This window comes from Phycodurus eques, chromosome 9, assembly GCF_024500275.1.
Source record: "Phycodurus eques isolate BA_2022a chromosome 9, UOR_Pequ_1.1, whole genome shotgun sequence".
In the NCBI taxonomy this organism is placed as follows: Eukaryota; Metazoa; Chordata; class Actinopteri; order Syngnathiformes; family Syngnathidae; genus Phycodurus; species Phycodurus eques.
Window position 1 is genome coordinate 21822831 of NC_084533.1, and position 21002 is coordinate 21843832.

The 21002-nt window shown below is 43.1% G+C and overlaps 1 protein-coding gene across 1 annotated transcript; it reads left to right on the forward strand.

Moving 5' to 3' along the window:
• The first annotated feature begins 11270 nt into the window (after positions 1-11270).
• Positions 11271-19936, forward strand: npas4a (neuronal PAS domain protein 4a). The gene is made up of 8 exons (XM_061685988.1): positions 11271-11569; positions 13147-13307; positions 13403-13505; positions 13660-13972; positions 14992-15101; positions 15243-15378; positions 16143-17863; positions 19211-19936. The coding sequence occupies exons 1-8, from the start codon at positions 11392-11394 to the stop codon at positions 19237-19239; spliced, it is 2751 nt and encodes a 916-aa protein (XP_061541972.1). The 5' UTR covers positions 11271-11391; the 3' UTR covers positions 19240-19936.
• Positions 19937-21002: the final 1066 nt, after the last annotated feature.

Below are 21002 nucleotides of genomic sequence, written 5' to 3' on the forward strand. Positions count from 1 at the left end.
TTTAATGTGGTGAACAGGATACAAGGCCACCTTCCCCTATAATTAGCCAGCGTGCCTAATTAAATATACAAGTGAAGGATTACTACGCACACAAAATGCGGAGATGTTAAGTGTGTGCCTGACGTCTTTTATACATTTCAAAAAAAAAAATAAATAAATAACATTTATATAAACACTGTGACCCTCCACCTTGGCTTCCTTTACACATTACATAAACGCGGTTGCCAAGAGGCAACAAAGTGTTGCTATGGGTGCGTGGGCGTGGAGCCACAAAAGGCAACACATTACACGCTATACAGTACTGTAAACTGCTCAAAACATTCACCCACAGGGAAAAGGAAAATTCAGAAGTGCGATGGAAAAAGAATCAAAACAGGGACACTGTAAATGGAGGTATACAAAAGAAATGCACTTTAATTAGAAGTACGCCAACGGTTTTCGTGAGTCAACGTGATCGTGTCTTAATCATGAAACAAGGAATGAAAAGAACTTTTCATCAATTATTAGAAATATGAAAAACAAAGAGAAAATGTTTTTTTCATAAAATTTTAAGTTTGATCTATTTTTGTATTTTCTTTTTCTCTAGATTTTCAGTCAATTAGAAAATAACGGTTAATAAATGTATTGAAAATAGTTTTAGTATAGTAGAAAATTTTAAAATATACAGTATATGTTGAGTAATGATATGTAATTTTAAATGTTACATAAGAAATATAGATCAAAAAATAATAAATACATTGAAATAAATTGCAGACGTGTGATTAAAAAGTCAAATTGATCTGAAACATAACGGGGGTTAAGAATACATTTGAAATGATAAATTACGTTTTTTTTTTTAATGTAAAATAATAAATACTTTAAGAATACATTGAAAGTAATAAATTAAGTTGTTTAATCCACCCATCCATTTGCCTCCGCTTATCCGAGGTCGGGTTGCGGGGGCAGCGGCCTCAGCAGGGACGCCCGGACTTCCCTCTCCCCAGCCACTCCCTCAAGCTCTCCCGAGGGGATCCAGGTGCGTTCCCAGGCCGGCCGAGAGACGTAGTCTCTGCAGCGTGTCCTGGGTCGTCTCCGGGGTCTCCTCCCGGTGGGACGTGCCCGGAACACCTCACCGGGGAGGCGTCCTGATCAGATGCCCGAGCCACCTCATCTGGCTCCTCTCGATGCGGAGGAGCAGCGGCTCTACTCTGAGCCCCTCGTGGATGACCGAGCTACTCACCCCTCTCTCTAAGGGAGAGCCCGGACACCCTGTGGAGGAAACTCATTTCGCCCGCTTGTATCCGTGATCTCGTTCTTTCGGTCACGAGCCAGTGAGGGCAGGAACCAAAGACCCCTATGACGAGAACAATTATCGGATCACGTTTTCCCTCGCCAGGCCTGGAGGTGGGCCTCGAAGGCGAGCGCCCGGCGGCCGGGCCTGCACACGAAGGGCTCGGCCGGGCACAGCCCGTAAGGGTAACGTGGGTCCCCCTTCCCTGGGGCCCACCACCCGTGGGAGGGGCCATAGGGGTCGGGTGCATTGTGAGCTGGGCAGTGACCGAAGGCAGGGACCTCGGCGAGCCGATCCCCGGCTACAGAAGTTGTTTAATGTAATAAATAAATAAATTGTCCCATTTTGAATTTTTTTTCTTTTTTTCTTTTTTAAACAAAAAACAAACAAACAAAAACTACGGTCAGCAAAGGAAGTTTAATCAAATTGATATTATTTATGGAATTTGGATCAATTTGCCCCGTTACATAATATAGTCAATCAATAAACTAAAAATTATAAATCATAATTTAATTTGGTGAAAACGATGTCTACATACATTTATAACCATGAGAGAACATAAGTTTAAAGTTTAGTTTAGGTATTTAAAAAAAAAGATAGAAAAAGAGACAAGCCAAAAATAAGGCCAGCAGAAGCTAAATTGTAATTTGCCAGAAAAAAGCTGTTTAGTGTAAACACACATTGTTTATAAACCAGTTGATACATTCATTTAGTAGGAAAGCAGAGAAAAATGAACACTATATTGTATATTAATAATAATTCTAATCATAATTGAACCATCTTGCAGCAACATAAGCATCAGTGTGTTTGAGCCTCCTCTTTAAAAAGCATGACTGTGTCTTCATTTTTGCATCAAATCATACTCAACGGTTTATTATTAGTCTGTTTTGCGAGCCAATATGCTAATAAGGCTTTTTTTGCTAACTTGTTTGTTCACCACTGGTGGACTCAAGTGTTCTGTTTGTTTATACTTGGATAGCTATTGATAGAAGACAAAAAAAAAAGATGATGATGAGGATGATGACGAAGTGGCATCGGACATCGCGTTCATGGAGCATGAGTGAAAGTAAGTGTGAATGGCAAAGGACAGCGCGCATGCACGCACGCACGCACGCACGCACACACACACACACTCTCCATGTTCTCTTGTCCTCATGGTGTTAACGACAATAATGGAGGCGAATTGCAAGACAAGTGCAGCATATAGACAAATATAGTAGATGGATAGATAGATGCACACACTATGAAGGCACTAGGAGTGAGAGAGTGAGTGATCCAATGAAATAGTGACTGCGCATGTGGAGATGATTGAGTACAAGTGTGTAAACTGCTGCATGCAATACACTTCTCACACACGCTACACACAGTATGTACATTGTGTGTGTTTGCACGGAAGGCATGAAAACAACATGTTATGTGTAAACATGCTTAATAATGGAGGAGGGCAGTAAAAAAAAAAAAAAAAAAAAAAAAAAGCAGCCAGGAGCCGGGAGGGTGCGCCCTCATAATGCAACACGTCGACGTGGCGTCTCCATAGCGACGCCTGCATCAGCACCACTGTCGCGATGGGAAGCGCCAAAGTGCGTGCGCGCGCGTGTGTGTGTGTGTTGGCATGTGCACACGAGTCAGAGGCACAAAAACAGTTCATTCCAGTTCAAAAGGGAAAGACACTTCATTAGGTACGCCCACACAGCCGAATGAGATCTGAGAGGGTCAGAATATTAGGAACAGCTCAAGGCAGCGTACTTTGACACCACTGCAATCTACAAGCATATACAAATTCTTCAGTGAATATGGATCTATTATTTATTTTATTCATCTAGCTCTTAAAGTAATTTGCTGATTGAGTTATTGTAAACAAAAATAAAAAACGTGTCTTTACCTTAATTGAGCATTTGCCAAATATGTAAAAATGACTATGAATTGTTAGCTCCTCATTAAAAGAAACTATTGTATTTGTTGTATTGATTTGTTTTTGTAATTGATAATTATTTTCCCCAATTATTCATATTAAATATTTTTTTATTTATTGTACAGAAATAGAAATAATAAAATAACCAATTTTACAAATTTACATTATTAAATCATTGTATTTGTTGCATTCCTTTTGCTTATTGGTTAATCAAAATGCAGGTTTTATTGATTTTTTAAAATTTTATTATATATACTAAAATATAATTAGTAAAAACATTTTTACATTAAGATGTATTTCATAAAATAATTAGTTAATCAATGATAAATAAATGACCTCTATCGAGCAAAATATATATGTATTTTACATTTGTAATAAACTTATTTGTTGCATAAATTTGGTATTTTTACTTAAACTTGGTAAATTAAAATGTATTCATTCATCCTTATTTTGTATTCATTTGTCTAATTTAATAATTTATTGTAAATACTAAAGTAAAAACCTAAGTCAAATAAAATCTTTGACATTTTTAACTGATTGCTTAATTAATTATAAGTATTACAATTCAAAATAAGCATGAATTATTACTTTATTATTAAAATAAACCACAGACTTATCTTTATATGACCTCATCGATCCTATAACTTTTCCCATGTGTCTATTTTAGAAATTGACTGCGGCATTGCATCCTCGCACCTAATTAAGTGAACGGGGAAAATATCGACACTCATTTACAAATGATAAACAGATGATGTTTTTTTTTGTTTTTTTGGGGGTTAGGTTATGTTAAAAACAAGGCCGTAAATAAGGTGTTTTTAAGTACAGCTCGATTAAATCTGGACACTTATTTTCTACATTATTGTGCCACCGTGGCACATCGCGACTGCGACGAACTCGGCGAGACGGAAGAAGGCGACCACACGGAAGAGAGCAACCACAAATATATATACGCTGGTAAAAAAAAAAAAACATTGGCCGAGCACGGGCTACCTCCCCTCACCGCCTCCCTCCTAGTCAGCTGCCCCGGCAGCTAAAAATAAACTGTGTATTGAAAAAGCACAAAGAACAAGGTACAAGGCCACACATGCGCACAAAGTCAAAGCTGAAAGAAGAAGAAAACGAGGAGGATGAGAAGGACGAAGGAGGCATTTGTGTGCTTCTTATTCACGACTTGCGCATTAAATATGGACTTACGTGGGAACGTTTCATGCGGTTTGTCCACTCCATTGACAATATGTAGTTCAAATGTACAGTAAAACAAAGTTTACGTGTTTCAATTACAGTGCCGTGAAAAGGTATTGGCCCCCTTCTCCAAACCTTCGCATAGTTTCCCCACTTTGTTTAAGATCAGCAAACATAAAAGAGAATAGAATACTTATAGAACATAAGAGAAAGATAACCCAAGTAAACAAAGTGCTATTTTTAAATGGTGATTTTATTTATTAAGGAACAAAAGTGATTCAAAGCTACCTGGCCCCGTGTGGAAAGGTAATGGCGCCCCACCTTGTTAAATCATGAATGAACCGTGGCTAATCACATTTTTGGGTTCATTTTCACTGACCACACCCGAGTCTGATTACCTCCAGGCCTGTTCAATCAGTCACTTTAATAGAAGCCGTCAGACAAAATCAAGTCGGCCAACAGATCTGCTTTCAGATTTATTAATCCATCATTTCCTTACTTTCATTGACTCTCGTCACATCGTCTTGCTTTCACGTTCAAAGTGTTCACTGCCTCTTTAGTCACCCATTCGCTCCCGATGTTTTTGCCCACACTCATTCCTTAACACGCACTCGGTGTTCCTGCCTAGCGCGCGCACACAGGACACGGCGATGGAGGTCGCACATTTGGCTGTGGCGGCGGGCGTGCAGCTGTCCTGCCAACAGGTGTGACTTTCCCAGCGTGTCGAGGGACACCAAAACAAGTGCAAAGATTCGGAGCGAGCAGCATGTTCCTGCTCACCTTTAGTCATCGTGGCAACACTGAGAGCGCACGCACAACATCATCACCATCATCATCATCATCGTCGTCGTGTTTGTACTGGATGCCGACAGATCAAGTGTGATCAAGCCGCATGCGCACAACACAAACACAAACACACAAAAGCTTAGAAACCAGCGGCCAAACTCAACTCAACCCAACTCTTAATCGTCTCACTACCACAGCAAAGAAACCATCAACATTATACAAAAACATAATAAGTGCCAAGGACATCATCTGGAGAACATCACAATCACTATTTATCTAGTGACATGACAACAATGTCAATAAAATACATCCTACTCACCAGAAATGCTGATCATAAAATGTATTAATTAGGTCGGCAGCTATGGAAATTTTTGGAATCGATTATTCAACATATTATCCCATCAATTAATCAAGAAATAAAAAAATATTTTGCAATATTAAACAACAAAACGTGCAGGTAATACTGTTGTCCACTTGGGGTCGCCATCCTCACATTGCATACTATAATATCTGTGCCTTTGAGTGTGCGTGACTTTAAAAGGCGGGGCCTGGCTTGGTGAGTGACGTGGATGTCAGCAAATGAGAGTGTAGAGTTGGCTGTTGTGAGTTCCTGTTAGCGGCTTGGCTGCTAACTGGCGAACCGTTAACCAGTCTGAATGAATGTGTTTACTACGTGTTTATTTTCTTACGCCTTGTTCAATAAAGCGATAGAAAGTGCACCGGCGGCTTATTTCTTATTTCTTCTTATTCACTGGATGGGGTTTGCAGTAAAATTAGCCCGTGTGAAAACGTGATCCCTGAAGCTTCGAGGCAGAGATGTTGCTTCTCATTTTTTTGGGAATCAAATTATTTGATGAATCATTTCAGCCCATTAACACTACTAATGTGTACAGACGTCTCTAGACATGTTTTGCTCGGTGAAATGTTGTGCTGACCCACCAGTCAGATGATGGACAAATGCTGACGTTGATTTTGATTGGTTAAAGAAACAGTCCTATATGTAATAAATAGGGTGTCCTTTAAATTTATCAGCAAAATGTATGTTATTGGAATGATGTTAATGCTCAGTGGATGAGTTTGACGAAGATGCAAGGTGTAAAGCAAGGGGGTGGGCCAAGACATTTTTGGGACAACGTTGAATAGGAGAGACAAGAGGGACAGCACAGCAGACACACAACAAGTCCCAGCAAGTTGATCTTTTTTTTCCCTTTCTGTGCTTATTTTTACACCCACAGATTTCAAGGTCTGCACTTTGTTTCTTGGAGGAAAAAAAAAAAAAAAAAAAAAAAAGGAAAAAGGAAGGCAGGATCTAATCTGTCGCCTAGCAACACCTCCTACTGCCACATACAAGCAGGAGATAAATATCATGAGATTTTAAAAAGATATAGAAAAATCAATAGTCACTTGTTAAACTTATTGATCATTCTCTTGAGTTCTGACCCGTGACCATTTTCCTTAAATAAAGTTACGTAGATACCTAGATAAGGTCAATACATAGATAGATGGATAGATGCAGCCAGTCAATCAATAGCCGATTGATACAGTTGAAAGATATGGTAGGGAGATATAGTACGGTAGATCAAAACAGCAGATCAGTACAGTAAATAGATACAGCAGACAGTTAGATACAGTAGATACATTTGGTAGGTCGATACAGTACATCAATACGGTAGATTGATACAGTCGGTAGACAGATATGATCTATACACATAGATACGGTCAATACATAGATAGCCCTATGGTTGGTACATACCGGTGAATACGGTCAGTAGATAGTTTGGGTTGGTAGATACTGTAGATATGGTATCGATAGACAGATATGGACAGTAGATAGATGCAATTTATACATATAGTAGATATGGGCGATAGATAAGGTTGGAAGCTAGATTGATATGGATGGTAGATAGATCGATGCAGGTGGTAGATCGATACGGGAGGCAGACATAGTCACTCGGTAGATGTATACGGTCGCATGATAGATTGATATCGTAAGGCGATAGATAGCCACGGGTAGCTCGATAGATCAGCGGCTACCACAGGTCGATACGTTTGGTAGATATGGTTGCTGAATAGATATGGTCGATCAAAATTGGTAGAAAGAAACAACAAATATGGTAGGTGGATGGATACACTAGATACAGGTAGCTATGGTAGATAAATATAGTAGTTAGTGGTGGTAGATACGGTCAATAGATAGTAGCTAGATACCGTACATCGATAGATACTGTATGTTTGATGGATAGATACGGTCGGCGGATAGGTAGAGTCGATAGATATTGTAGATAAGGTTGGCACATAGATAGAGTTGGTGGATAGATAAATCTGGTAGATGGATGTATGACATGGAGTAATGAGTGAACGTGCAGCTGCGATAGCGTGAATGCAATGCGGTCGTTTTCCAGCGAGTATTTGAACGACGGTGAATGAAAACCCCGCCAGTGCACATCGGCTGCGCTGTAATCGGATTCATTCGAGTGTCCGCTATTTGCTGTGTGGGAGACGCAGCTCTTCGCACACAAGGCGGCCTCTCAGCGGACGACATTATCATGACAAGGGCGACAACGGTCGCGCGGCGTGACGTCAGCTCGCTCGAGTACCTCGCGCGGAACCGACAAACAACATGGAGTGCTTTGCTTTTTACCGACCGATGCATAATCGGAGCAGCTTGCATCGGCCACAGAATAAAATGATGTGTGCTTCGCCACAAACCATGAAAAACGACTTGTATATTATGGACAGTCCCTGGCCACTTCATTAGGAACAGTGCACTAAACTGTATTGCAGATTTTTAATACAGTGGAATCCCCGCATGCTAGCGGTTCGGAAGCTGCAGAGTCACCTATTCGCGGATTTGTTTTCAATTCTTTTTTGTTTTTTGTCGTTTTTGTTTTTTTATTTTGGGGGGACGACGTGGGGGAACTAATCCCGATGCACTTGTAATGCATTAATAAGATGCATTTCTTTTCGCTATTCGCGTTCCGGCCCCCTCCCTATCACCCCCAAAGGGAAATACAAATACTACTTATGAACATTCGCCTCAACATTTTGGACGTACGAACACTCCTGTGTTTGTTAAAACATTTTTTTAGTTTTGCAAGTCCAAATTTAGCATTGAATTTCGAGAATGACTGTGACATCAATGCTAATTTCCGTTCGCCGATCTATGGGGTTACGCATTAAATGTTAGCATTAAGCTAGTGGAATTTTGTTTTGATATTGTTTGGTGAAACATTTTGCATTTTAAATACGCAATGTTTACCTCTCTTTCGTTGGAGATATTGCAGCCAGGTGTGTTAAAAAAAAAGGCAGCTGTTCCAAGGTTTATAAATATGTTGACATCAATGACATTGACATCAATTTCTGTTCGCCCGTCTCTGGCATTTTGCATTATACGTTTGAATTAAGCTCGTGGACTTTTAGGTAAATATTTGTGTATTCAAACGTCTCTCATTTAGTGACAGCGAGAGAATGAGACGAGGTGCTATGGAAAACTTTAAAATCTGTCTTTTAATAAGTTGCAGTGTGTTTAAAGAGTGTGTAAAACTAAAAAGCGCTCAATATTTTCGCCTATCACGGAGTGGGTCTGGAACATATCCAGGTGGGTAAGTAAACACCTAATGAAATAAGCTAAGCTACTATAACCTCTATTAGTCCCACAGTGGGGACATTTGCAAAATCCAATTCAAGAACGGCCTGAAAAACAGGCCTGATAACTATAATAATGCCGAATTTACCATAGGAGGCCATGTAAAACTAGAGTGGTCCATATAATTAGGAGCACTTGTGATGTTATTTTCTGTTCGTGAAACAAGGAGCGTGACTCACCTCATCTTGGGTCCATTCAAAATCTAAATGAGCTCAACCTTTGATTAGTATTTCATTAATGGATTCGTTGGTTGACGAACGAGTGCGAGTGACGTCATTGCCAGGTAGCAACACACATTTGAATGCAAATTATCATCATGATGTATATTATAAGTATTTATTTCTACCTTTAAAAGTTCAAAGTGTTGCGCAATGGTAGAGTGGTAGAGTCTTCCTCGGAATATATAATGTATATATGAAACATCATGCATCAAATTAGTCAAATGAGAAGCCGATGACATTACATGTTTTTAGACTAATATCCTAATCACCCAAAGTCATTTTTAACGTACTGCTACCAAATATGAGCCTAGGCAACTATGCTATTAGGCTAATGATACAAGTCTATAGCTGCACTTAAGAGACATAGCATTAGGTACGTTTGTATTAGTAAAAATACTTCCTTAATACACATTACACTGTACAGCCCTGTTTGGATTGATGCGATGGATGGATAGAAGCATAAATAGATAGATGATAGAAAGACAATAGTAGGATAGAAACATGGATGGATGGTTGGCTAGATGATAGAATGATGGATTGATACAACTGATAGAATGACGGAACGATGCATGGATGATGGATGAATAGATGGGATAGAATGATTGATGGATGGCTGGATTTCAAGTCATCGCATGCGTACCTAGTGTTGTGGCCTGCCAATGCGAACAAAGCATCAGCAGCGCTGGCAAGCATCCGATGAGGAGACACAGCTGTTCAATATACACTTCTTTCCATACTAAGCCTTCAGACACAACATTAGGGACACCCATCGAATGACCTGCTTTACGAATACCGCACTGGATTGTATTGTGCCCGAACAAAACGGGCAAAACCATGCTGCATTTGGACTGGCAATGACAGGGCTATTCGTGTTACAACATGTTTATTATTATGGTGTAGTTATATGAGGTAGCCAAAATATTACAAGAAAAAAAAGATCTCTCGCTCTTGCTCTCATTAGAAATTGTGCTTGTTTGCCCATTCAAGTGCTCTTCCTCGTCTATAAATAGCACAAGGGTGGCTGCAGGGGGCGCCACGCAGCAGCCCGTGTGTGTGTGTGTGTGTGTGTGTATGTGTGTCACAGGTAAGATGCATCTACTCATTCGGTCTATTTTTAGACCCCCACCCACATGCACTGACAGACATGTCTGCGGGATGCTGCATGCGCCTCATCCATGCATCCCCTTCCTCCTTCCTCCATCCATCCAGCCAATCCTCCATTCATTCTACGTGTGACTTGGCTCCTCCCCCTTCATTCAAGCATTTTCACCATAACATAAGGAATACGGAACCACACATTCATTTCTAACAGATGTGATACACTGAAATATAGGTAGATGGATCGATAACTAGATAGAATGAGAGATACGATGATAAAATGATCAAAATTTGCAGACGTTTTATATATAAAGTATGATATAATGCATATATATGTATGTATATGTATATAGAGAGAGACAGATAGAATCTTAGATAGATTGAAATTGAAAGATGATAGCCAGATCGAAATATAGAAAGATAGACAGAAGGACAGCTAGAATAATGGAAAGATAGTTGGATAGACAGCTGTAAAGACAGGAAGACAGATAAAAGGATAGAAAGATAGCGACAGACAGAAAGCCAGAACAATGGAGAGACAGCATGATGGAAAGATGGATGGAAGGACAGAAAGGATAAAAAGAGATGGCTAGAAAGAAAGAATAACAGAAAGTTAGAAGTTAGAAGAAAAAAAGATAAAAAGAATATATCGAGAAAGAGGTGAGAGCTAGAACTTTCGAAGGCTGGAAGGAAAGCGTGGCAGAAGCTCCTCACATCTAGCCAGAAAATGAAATGAAATGCATTCCTCGTCTTGGATGCAGCACATCTCCTGTCCACCTCCCTCCTCTTCCTCCTTCTCTCCCTCCCTCCTCGCCGGGTGACACCGTTTTACGTTTTTTACGCTGGCCCCGCCCCTTACTCGGTTTTGTCCAAATCAGGCTTTCTGCGTGGCCGGAGCTCCCCGTTTCATGCCGACGTCATCGGCGGGGAGAGGGGAGCACTGACGTCAGCGCGCAGTCACCGCCGGCGCGGGGGGAGGGAGGAGTGGAGCCAAAGGAGCGCCGCGCACAGCATCCACTCGGATGAAACGTCCTCATCCCTCCCTCCCTCCTTCTCGTCCTTCTTACGTCGGCGCGGCTGCGTCGGGGAGCCCCCCTCGCTCCCAGGCTATATAAGACACCTGCGAGCAGAGTCCCTCACACACTGTCACCGGATCGAGGCGAGCCGAGCCGAACCGAGCGCTGCGATGAAGCACGTCCAATAACCGACGAGTGCTCGTGTGCCAAGCGGGATATTTTCTTCCCCCCTTTCTTCCCCCCCACCATCCGTAACAAGTATGTACCGCTCAACTAAAGGAGCCTCCAAGGCCAGACGGGACCAGATCAACGCCGAGATCCGCAACCTGAAGGACCTGTTGCCCATCTCCGACGCGGACAAAGCCAAGCTATCCTACCTTCACATCATGTCGATGGCGTGCATGTACACCAGGAAATCCGTCTTCTTCTCATCGCCGGGTAAGGGGGGGGGGGGGGGAGGACAAAACAAAACACTTGTTGGTATTAGTCGGTATGGAGTGCTACCTTGACTTACGATTTGAATTTGTTTTCTCACCAAGGTTGTTACTCAATTGAAGATCCTTTAAGGCAGGCGTGTCAAACTCATTTTTGTCGCGGGCCACATTGTAGTCACGGTTTCCCTCAGAGGGCCGTTGACTGTGAAACCATATAAATGTTTAGTCACCTCATAATATTATTACATACACACAACAGATTGATGGATACCTAGTTTTGAAATCAGAAGTCAAGGATAATAGTTTGTTCAACTATTGTTCAAGTTGCTGTAAACAGGAAATGTTTGCAATGTCTCGACGATACTATTTATTGTTCTTATTTTATGAGAATTTGAGCAAGAATCATGGAAGTTGACACAGATGATTTGCTTTCGCGGGCAACATGAAATAACATGGCGGGCCAGATTTGGTCCCCGGGCCTTGAGTTCGACACCTGTGCTTGAAGGGAAATTCAGTTGGTAGGCCAATTTAGCAGATTGTTAAAATTAAAAATTAAAAAAAATAAATGAAGATGCACACTTTTTTCTTTTCAAGCCACAGATTTACTCGGATATAAAATCAATTCTCCCCATTGAAATGAATTGAAATACTATCAATTAGTTTCCAAAAATATAAAACATAACAAAACATAGTAATGATATTAATGTGAAGAAACGTTCTGTAAAATGTAACTAAGCCAAAAGTCTCACTTACATAAACAAGTCACACACGCACTAACGCGCACAGTATTCAAGTGATGGTGTGTGCCTTTAAGGGGCGGACCCATTTACAACACGGTTAGTTTAGTGTGAGCGTCTCCTCCATGCTCCTTGCGGGTGTTTTCATTTTGTATTTGTCAGTTCGTCCCAATAATCAATACAGGGCAAATTTCCCTATTTCTTTTTTCGCTTCACTCGAGTGGCGTATCTGAAGCTCGCTCGTAACTTGAATTTATGCTCACGTTTTTGTTTGCAAGCTGGGGAACGCTGTTGTGCAAAATGTGCGCTCAATCCACAAGAGTTTATTGGTGCAATAATGGAGAACCGCTATCCGCGGTGCTGAACTTTTATGCGCTCAACAGCGAGTCGCTATCCATGGTGCTGACGCGCAACACCTTCCTCATGTGCTTCTATGAACACGTCTTTAGTTTCTTTCGGTCTACGTTCTCTTTTCCATATCTTTATAGAAGCAGGAAAAAAATGGGAACAGTTTTATTCATCTATATCAGTTTATCCATCTTTCTTATCATCTATCTATCCATACATCCATCACTGAAAATGTCCTTTGAAATGACTTAATTCAAACTTAATGTACATTTGAATATTTTCAAGGAAGAGTGGAAAATTACATCAGTTGACCACATTTTAATCATGTACATGTGTAAGAATGCTTGTTTTTCAATTGTGCAGATGTATTTTCACTGAATTGTAAGTAAATGACATCACGATCTTTAGGCGCCGATGCCGTCCGCTAACCCCCGAGTCTCTGTCGATGGTTCTGACGCGCCCTCCTGACGTGTTTTTGTGTTCCTGTCCAATCTAGAGGCGGGAAGCGCATCAGTGGAGCCGAGCGCCCGCTTCCTGTCCATGCCCGAGCTGTCCGACCTGATGCAGGCCATACCGGGCTTCCTCATGCTGCTCACAGCCGAGGGGAAGCTGCTCTACCTGTCCGACACAGTCTCCGACCACCTGGGCCACTCCATGGTGAGACCATGCATCCATATTTAGGCTACTGTATATACAGTACACCCATCTATTTGTCTAAAGATCAGCGACTCATGCGTGTATGTGTGTGTCAGGTGGACCTGGTGGCACAGGGAGACAGCGTGTATGACATCATTGATGCTTCAGATCAGATGACTGTCAGAAATAATCTGTCCAGCACAGCCTCCCCCGAGATGGGTAAGACGGGACCAGCCACATTAATCCGATAAAACAGCGTGGGGCAAACTTTTGTGATTTCCACGGGTGTCATACTTTGCTCAAACCTGATTTAAATGTTCGTTTTTTTTACCCGGCCAGTTCTCATCGTCGTCGCCCCTATTTTCCATCACAGATCGCCTGTTCCGGTGCCACTTCAACACCTCCAAGTCGGTGCGCAGGCAGAGCGCCGGGAACAAGTTGGTTCTGATCCGAGCTCGTTGCCTCTCTGCGCCCTCCGCTTCGCCAACCACCAGCGCGACGCCCGGATCCTACTGGACCTCTAATCCGGTCTGGGTGTGTTTCTGCTCCCCTTTGGAGAGCCATCCTGCCCGCTGCGGACCAGAAAGCACATCTGGTGCTCCTCCTCTGGCCGACACCAACCTGTTCCTGGAAGGGTTTCACTCCCAGCACGGGCGCGACATGAGGCTGCGCGCTGCACATGACACGTACGCTCGACGACAATTCATACTTCCAAAAGACTCATCAGTATTATTTCCGCGGGAAAAGTTATTTTTTTCAAAAAAGGTTATAATTCCGGGTGAAAAGTCATGTTTTTGAAAAGGTTATATAATTTGGAGGGGGAAAACAAGCATATTTTCAAGGGTGTATTGCTGATAAAAAAAAAAGTCTAGAAAGGGGATACAGGACAGAAAGGAAGGAAGGACAAATGTTATATATTGAATGAAATAATAATTTAAAAAGACATTTGAGAAAGCTTTCAATTTTTGAAAAAAAAAAAAAAGAAATTGAGAAAAAAAGCTTATTTTCAAGGGAACATAACCCTGAACTGGTTGCCAGCCAATCGCAGGGCACATACAAACAAACAACCATTCGCACTCACATTCACACCTACGGGCAATTTAGAGTTGTCAATTCACCTACCATGCATGTTTTTGGGATGTGGGAGGAAACCGGAGTGCCCGGAGAAAACCCATGCAGGCACGGGGACAACATGCAAACTCCACACAGGCGGGGCCGGGATTTGAACCCCAGTCCTCAGAATTGTGAGGCAGACGCTCTAACCAGTCGTCCACCGAGCCGCCAGTAATAATATATTTTGAGAAAATAGATTTTAAATATAGTAAATAAGTAGTTATGCTTAATTGGTGTTCGGGTTATGAGGGGGTCCTTGAAACAATTTTTCCTCTATAAGGGGAGAAAGGACAGAAAAGAATAGAAGGAAACATTTATTTTTTGCAAAAAATAAAGACTTCTGAGAAGAAAGTACATTTTTACTATAGTTACCTGAATAGTTATATAGTGTATATATTTAGTTACGTATATTATATTGTATAGTTGAGCAAAATGTTCAGGATTTAAAAAAAAAGTATATTTAATGAAAAAAAAAAAAACTAAGTTATTTATTTATTTTAAGTCTTGAATTATTAGCTTGTCCTAATGTTGATGTACATCCAGTAACATAATGTGCACCCCCCCCCTCATTTCCATCCCTGTCCCCTCGCAGTGTGCACTCTTATCTGGGCTACGACGTGGCCACGTTATGCTCCTGCTCCTGGTACAGCCTCCTCCACCCGCACGATCTGTCACACGCCTCCGCTCAGCACCGAAGCCTGCGTAAGTGTTCACTCACAAAACACCCACGCGTACGCAGGAACAGCAACACCATGCCTACTAGTGCCACACTGAGAAAACTAAGGGGAAAAAAAATAGAGAGGATGATTAATGGGATTACTAAGTTGTGCTCTGACTCAACAGTGCGAGAGGGAGGAGAAGGCCGAGCAGAGATGGTGGTTCGCCTGCAAGCTCGGGACCAGACGTGGGTTTGGCTCTACATGGTGCTCCAGCTGCAGCCCGGAGACGTCCCCATCAGCAGCAGCAACTACGTCATCAGGTACGCAACGCCTCCTCGTGCCATTTGCGACAACGCAACACGCTTTCCCACGTTTGGTGAGCCAGGGCACATATTTGATATGATATATCACACTGCTATGGAAAAATGTATTCCATAGCCTTGATATCCACCTTAAGGTACACATACACAGGATGGTGCCAAACCACTACTTTGGTGTAAACAGAGCTCCTCAACTCACTTCAACATAGTTTCTTGGCACCAAGATGCCACAAGATGGCGCCAAAGTACTATTTTCGTGTACATGAAGTTCCTCAACTCACATCAATATAGTTGCTTTGAAGCAAGTTGCCACAAGAAGCTGCCAAAGCACTACCTATGCTAAAATGGAGCTTTCCAACCCACTTCAACACAGTTACCTGGCACCAAGATGCCACAAGATCATGCCAAAAGAACTACATTTGTCTAAATGTAGTTCCTCAAATCACTTCAAGACAGTCCCTTGGCACCAAATCACTACTTTTGTCAAAAAGAAAATCCTCAACTTACTTCAACATAAGTCCTTTGCACCAAGATGCCACAAGATGGCACCAATTCACTACTTTTGTCAAAAACAAAATCCTCAACTGACTTTAACAGGGAACAAAAACAAATAGGGGAGTTTTCTCAGCAAATAACGGTGGTTTGGTTCCCCGGACAAATCTGTGTATCGTTGAATCCTCACTACGCGGGTAAATCACTTTAGCTAATTGTGATCCTTGAAAGGCGTGTGTTCCCACCTAACATTTGTTGTTTTCTCATCTCAGTGAGTCGGAGGCCTGGTCAGTGCGTCAACAGATGAGCTCCGAGCAGACTCAGCTCAGCCTAGTCCTGAGCTCCGGCCCCTCCCAGCAGGAAAGTCTCCAGTCCCCCGACACCCTGTCCAGCCCCGACCAGGTGTTCACGCCCAGCAGCAGCGGCCTGTCGGGCCAGTCCTTCGACTTCAGTACGGCGGGCTGTAGCGTGGCCTCCTCCGACGAACGAGCGAGCTCCGCGACAGAGGCCATGCAGGTGGAGGGGGAGCCTCGCTCCAGCATCTCGTCCCTGGAGGAGGAGGTCTTTTTCCAGCCGCCTCCGGTGCGCAGCCCCTCGGCGGCGCCCTCTCCGACTCCAGTCACGGTGGAGACGGTGTCCGATTTGGACTTTTTAACCCAGAACATTCTCATGCCACCCTCGTTCGAGCTGGACCCCCCTCTGCCGGCTCTTCCCCTGCCGCTCCCACCCGTGCCCACCTCGCAAACTCAGCAGACCAAAGAGTTTGTGTGCACGCCTCCTTACACCCCCCACATTGGAGGGGCTAGCTTCCCGTTCGGGGAACCCCTCTTCAGCTTCGACCCCACCGGCACCACCACGCCTCCCCCTTCCGCCACCACGTCCACGGCCACCACCTCCATGGCCGCTTCGGCTTCCTCCGCGGCCCCGCCCACCACCACCGCCTCCAGCCCCACACCGCCGACCAACCTGTCCACCAAGCTCCCCCTGAGCCTTCCCAACCTGTCCACTGAACTTCTCTTCGCAGTGGATCCCTGCTGCGGAGCCCTGTACGAGAAACTGCCCCCCACGCCAGACAGCCCGGGGGACGGCGACTGCACGGTGATGACCCTACCCGAGGTTCGGGGTCCGCTCTACGTTGACGTGCCCTTGGGGCCTCTTCAGTGTCCACCCGAGGGGCTCCTCACCCCCGAGGCGTCCCCTGGAAAACAACCTTGCCTCTCTTTCTTCTCCCTGGAGAGAGAGCGGGAGAAGGAGAGGGCGGAGATCTCCCTGCTGGCCCAGCACATCAGCTCCCTGGCCGAGGGGTTCTACCTGGACCCCCTCCTGTCCAAGCTATCCCCTCCGTCCATGTCCCCCTTGTCCAACCCTCCGTCTCCCTTCCAACCTCCTGCCGAGATGCTTCGCGAATTTTATCCCATCAAAGCGTGGCGAGGCCTGGACATTCCCGTGTTCCTGGAGGACGACACCTCTCTGTTTGAAGAGAGCATCCTGGACGCCCTCCTCCAAGACGTGCCCCCTCGGTCCCCCTCACCGATCCCCAACCCGGACCCATCGAGCCCGGCGTCTCCTCAGACACCAGTGTGCTGGCACCAAGCCTCCCAGTTTGGGGGAGCGGGCCAATTCTGTAGCGTCCAATCGGCGCAACCTAACTCGGCGGACGGGTGCGGGGAGACCGACGAGGCCGCAATGGAGGAGGAGATGACGGAGGAAGCCATGGAAATGGAGGTGGCGTCATCTCCCATGACCTCGTGCTCCTCCATACCGGCTTCTCCTCCGCTCATCCTCACCGCCTCGCCGGGCCCCACTACTGCTGCCTCTACCACGCCGGTCGTCTCCCCCGCACCCACCGCCTCCTGCGCTCAGTCCCTCCTGGAGGAACTGGCCGTGCTGGAGCCCATGTTTGGGGCAGGTGCCTCGATCGCCCCTGGTTTAGGGCAACAACCTGAGTTGTATCAACTCCAGTGTCATCCATCGCCACAGTGCTTCCACAAAGGTGAGTTCCGGATGGAACATTATATACAATTGTAGATTCAGTTCTTGACAATCTTACATAACATTTAGTCTTTAAGAAACTACTACCAAAATGTTAGCAATGTTGGGCTTTGGGGTGTACTCAAACCTTTACAGGTCAACTTTACTCTAAACTTTTGAATGGACATATATAAGAAGCACTAAAATGTTGAGCAGTGTAACAACTTGCTGTTCTGTAATGAGGAACTGCATCTCAAAATTCACAACAGGTGTTTGAACCATGAAAATTTACCACGACATCCACTTCTACACCTTTCTGTGACCTTCCAGTCTTCTCTGTTGCAACTTGCTGATGACACAGTGGCACGTCAATTTTGAAACTGGGTCCCAGAGGGGATAGATCTCAAAACGCTCCCTTCAAATTGCCATTTGCACAACACACAGGCATCTTTCCTGAGACGACGACGTGGTTGTCCCAGTCCTCGTGTGATCATGCGCTAACACCGCCAATAAGAATGGTGGATCCCCAAGTCGGATGTTCAAGGTAGTGATCTCGGATTTTTTTTTAGGAAGCAGAAGTTCCACCTTGTTGTCAGTTATCTCAAGTGTCTCCTTTCTTGCTTACTTCATATTCGTCGCCATTGTTTTGAGTATATTACGTCACATGGAATTCTTATTCTCTGTTGTTGGTCACTTCCTGTGCCAGCGTTACAGCGCTACTTCAGGCCTGGCATATAAACTGCAGCAGTTCAGGGTCTTCATGTGGACACTCACATTCTTTGAAAGGATTCTGTGTTTACGGGAAACTTTTCTAAAAACGAAAAGTGGATGTGACCCAAGACGTCACGTCACAAATGCTCGACACTATAGGACAAGGCTTTAAAACAGCAAGTGGGCCCTAAGTGTAGAGTGTTATCACAGAAGTACAGAGAGACTAGAAGAGTCACAGAAAGGCATTGAAGTGGATTTCCTTGGCAATTCTCATGGATCGATTGTGATTTTTTTTCCATTCCGCTCCTTCTTAGAAAAGAGCAAGCTCTGCGCAAAAGTACGGAAACGTCAAAATGTTGGACATTCAAAAGTTAAGAGAAGGTCAAATTAAGTTCACCTGTAAATGTTGTAGTGCACTTTAGGTTCAGCCTGAAACTTTACCCTGAAGCCATATATCCCAAACCTTTTGTGAGTAGCGTTAGACTGTTGAGTATGTTTGTGGTTGGGGGGCATAGTTGAAAATTACATTACTTATACATTAGTTTAGTCTTCAGTATCCAATATATTTTTAAAGTCATTTTAGTCCTCTTTCTTTTGTCTGATGATGTTCAGCATGACCACACGGCTGACTTATTTCTATTTTTTTTTTGTCTTTCAGATGGGAGTGGAAGCATCCCTCCGTTCTAAAATAAGTCTGTGACTTACTTCATCAAGTATGGCATATTGTTATATTTTGTGGAGACACACTTTTACTGCAAAGTAAAACATATTTAAGTGTATAAATATACATAATGTATAAAGGACTGATGCCTACATGTCTCTTCCGAGAACAAAAAATGGGCTTTCTATTTTTTGTTCCATCATTAAGCTGTATTCTATTAAACCTGGTGCAACATTTAAAACAACATGGACGCCCGACTGACTGAGTCCTGAGTCCATGTGTTGTCCCCCGCTTCAGATGCGCCATCTGAACCCGTTAAGCGTTGTTTAACTTACAGACATGCATTTGTATTCACTCGTAGTGAAAAAATATCTGTTGTGAACGTGGACAAAAACAAACAAAAAAAGCTTTTTTAATATAGAGTTGATTTATGACTTCTAGCACTTTTTTGCCTGACGCAAACTCAAAACTCAAAAGTTACTCGAGTGTGATATTTACACACATTTTTAATTGAAAGCACACTCCTAAACTCTACTAAGCTTTTGTATTCTGAGTTTGCGGCTTGAAAACCTTTAACATTCCATATCTGTCTGTCCATCTGAACTTACGTTGACCTGTGTGATGTGCAACAAACAAACAGAAAAAAAAAAGCATGTAAAGAGATGCTGGCTTATGCCACCTATGCGCTCTTTCGTTGTACTGTATATTGTATTTAGACTCTGAATGTGGACTCTTCAGGGGTCGGCGGGGGGGGGGGGGGGGTTTAGGGGGCATTGATAGGGTTGCAAAGGGGCGGAATTTGCGAGTATATTTCCATGGGAAGTAAAGCTGAGGAATTTTGGTTATATTCCAATTTGGAAACATTTTTTTTTTTTTTTTTTTTGGTCAAAAGCAGACCTCCATTCAAAATAAATATAGCACGGTTGTACCTCAAATTTTGGCTCGCAACACAAAGCAAAATAAGTAAATAAATTGATAAATAATTGACCAAGATACGACTTGTTTCTCCAAAAATTCGTAAATTGGGGAACTTGTGAGTGAAGGTAAAGTACCATATTCGAGTTGCGACAAACACAAATTTGCCTGCTCACAGATTTTTTGGGGGGGACCTACTCTCTTTTATTCGCTAAAAAAAACCCTCACTTATCTGCTGTTATTGCGCTCAGGCCAATTTCGTTATTCAGTCAGTAATTCAGTCAGGATTGTCCTAAAATATATTTTTCCCCAACTATAATTAAGTCCCCTATTAAGATTCAATCTTCAATTTTGTAATTGTATTATTTTGTTTGTTTGTTTATTCCTGTTAATTCCCATGGAACATTTCCAACTTTGAACATTCCCGCAATTTTGCAACCCTAATATTTGCAATGCTGGCAGCTTATAGCAGCTTCCTTGCTTAACACACGTGTCCTTTTCTTGGACAAAGTGACTTGTGGGGACTCCAGTCGTGAGGCACAATCGACTTTTTAGCGACTGGGGGAGGAAGGGGGCTGCTATTACTTTCTATCACTTTACCAAGCGACACGGCTTGAGGACGCTCCGATTCCAACGGTGTCGACACGCTCACGTAGAGTTGTCTACGGTCAAGTAAAGGATTGATTCCTACTTTCTAGCTATTAAACGGCTAATTTAATATATACACGTGTACAATTGTATTACTGTATGTGGGATGTGAATATGTTCTTTTGCCAGAAGGTTGTACACATTTGTATGAAGGGTTGTATATAGGAAATATATAAAGAGAGATTTCTATGGTATAAAAAAAAAAAAATATATATATATATATATA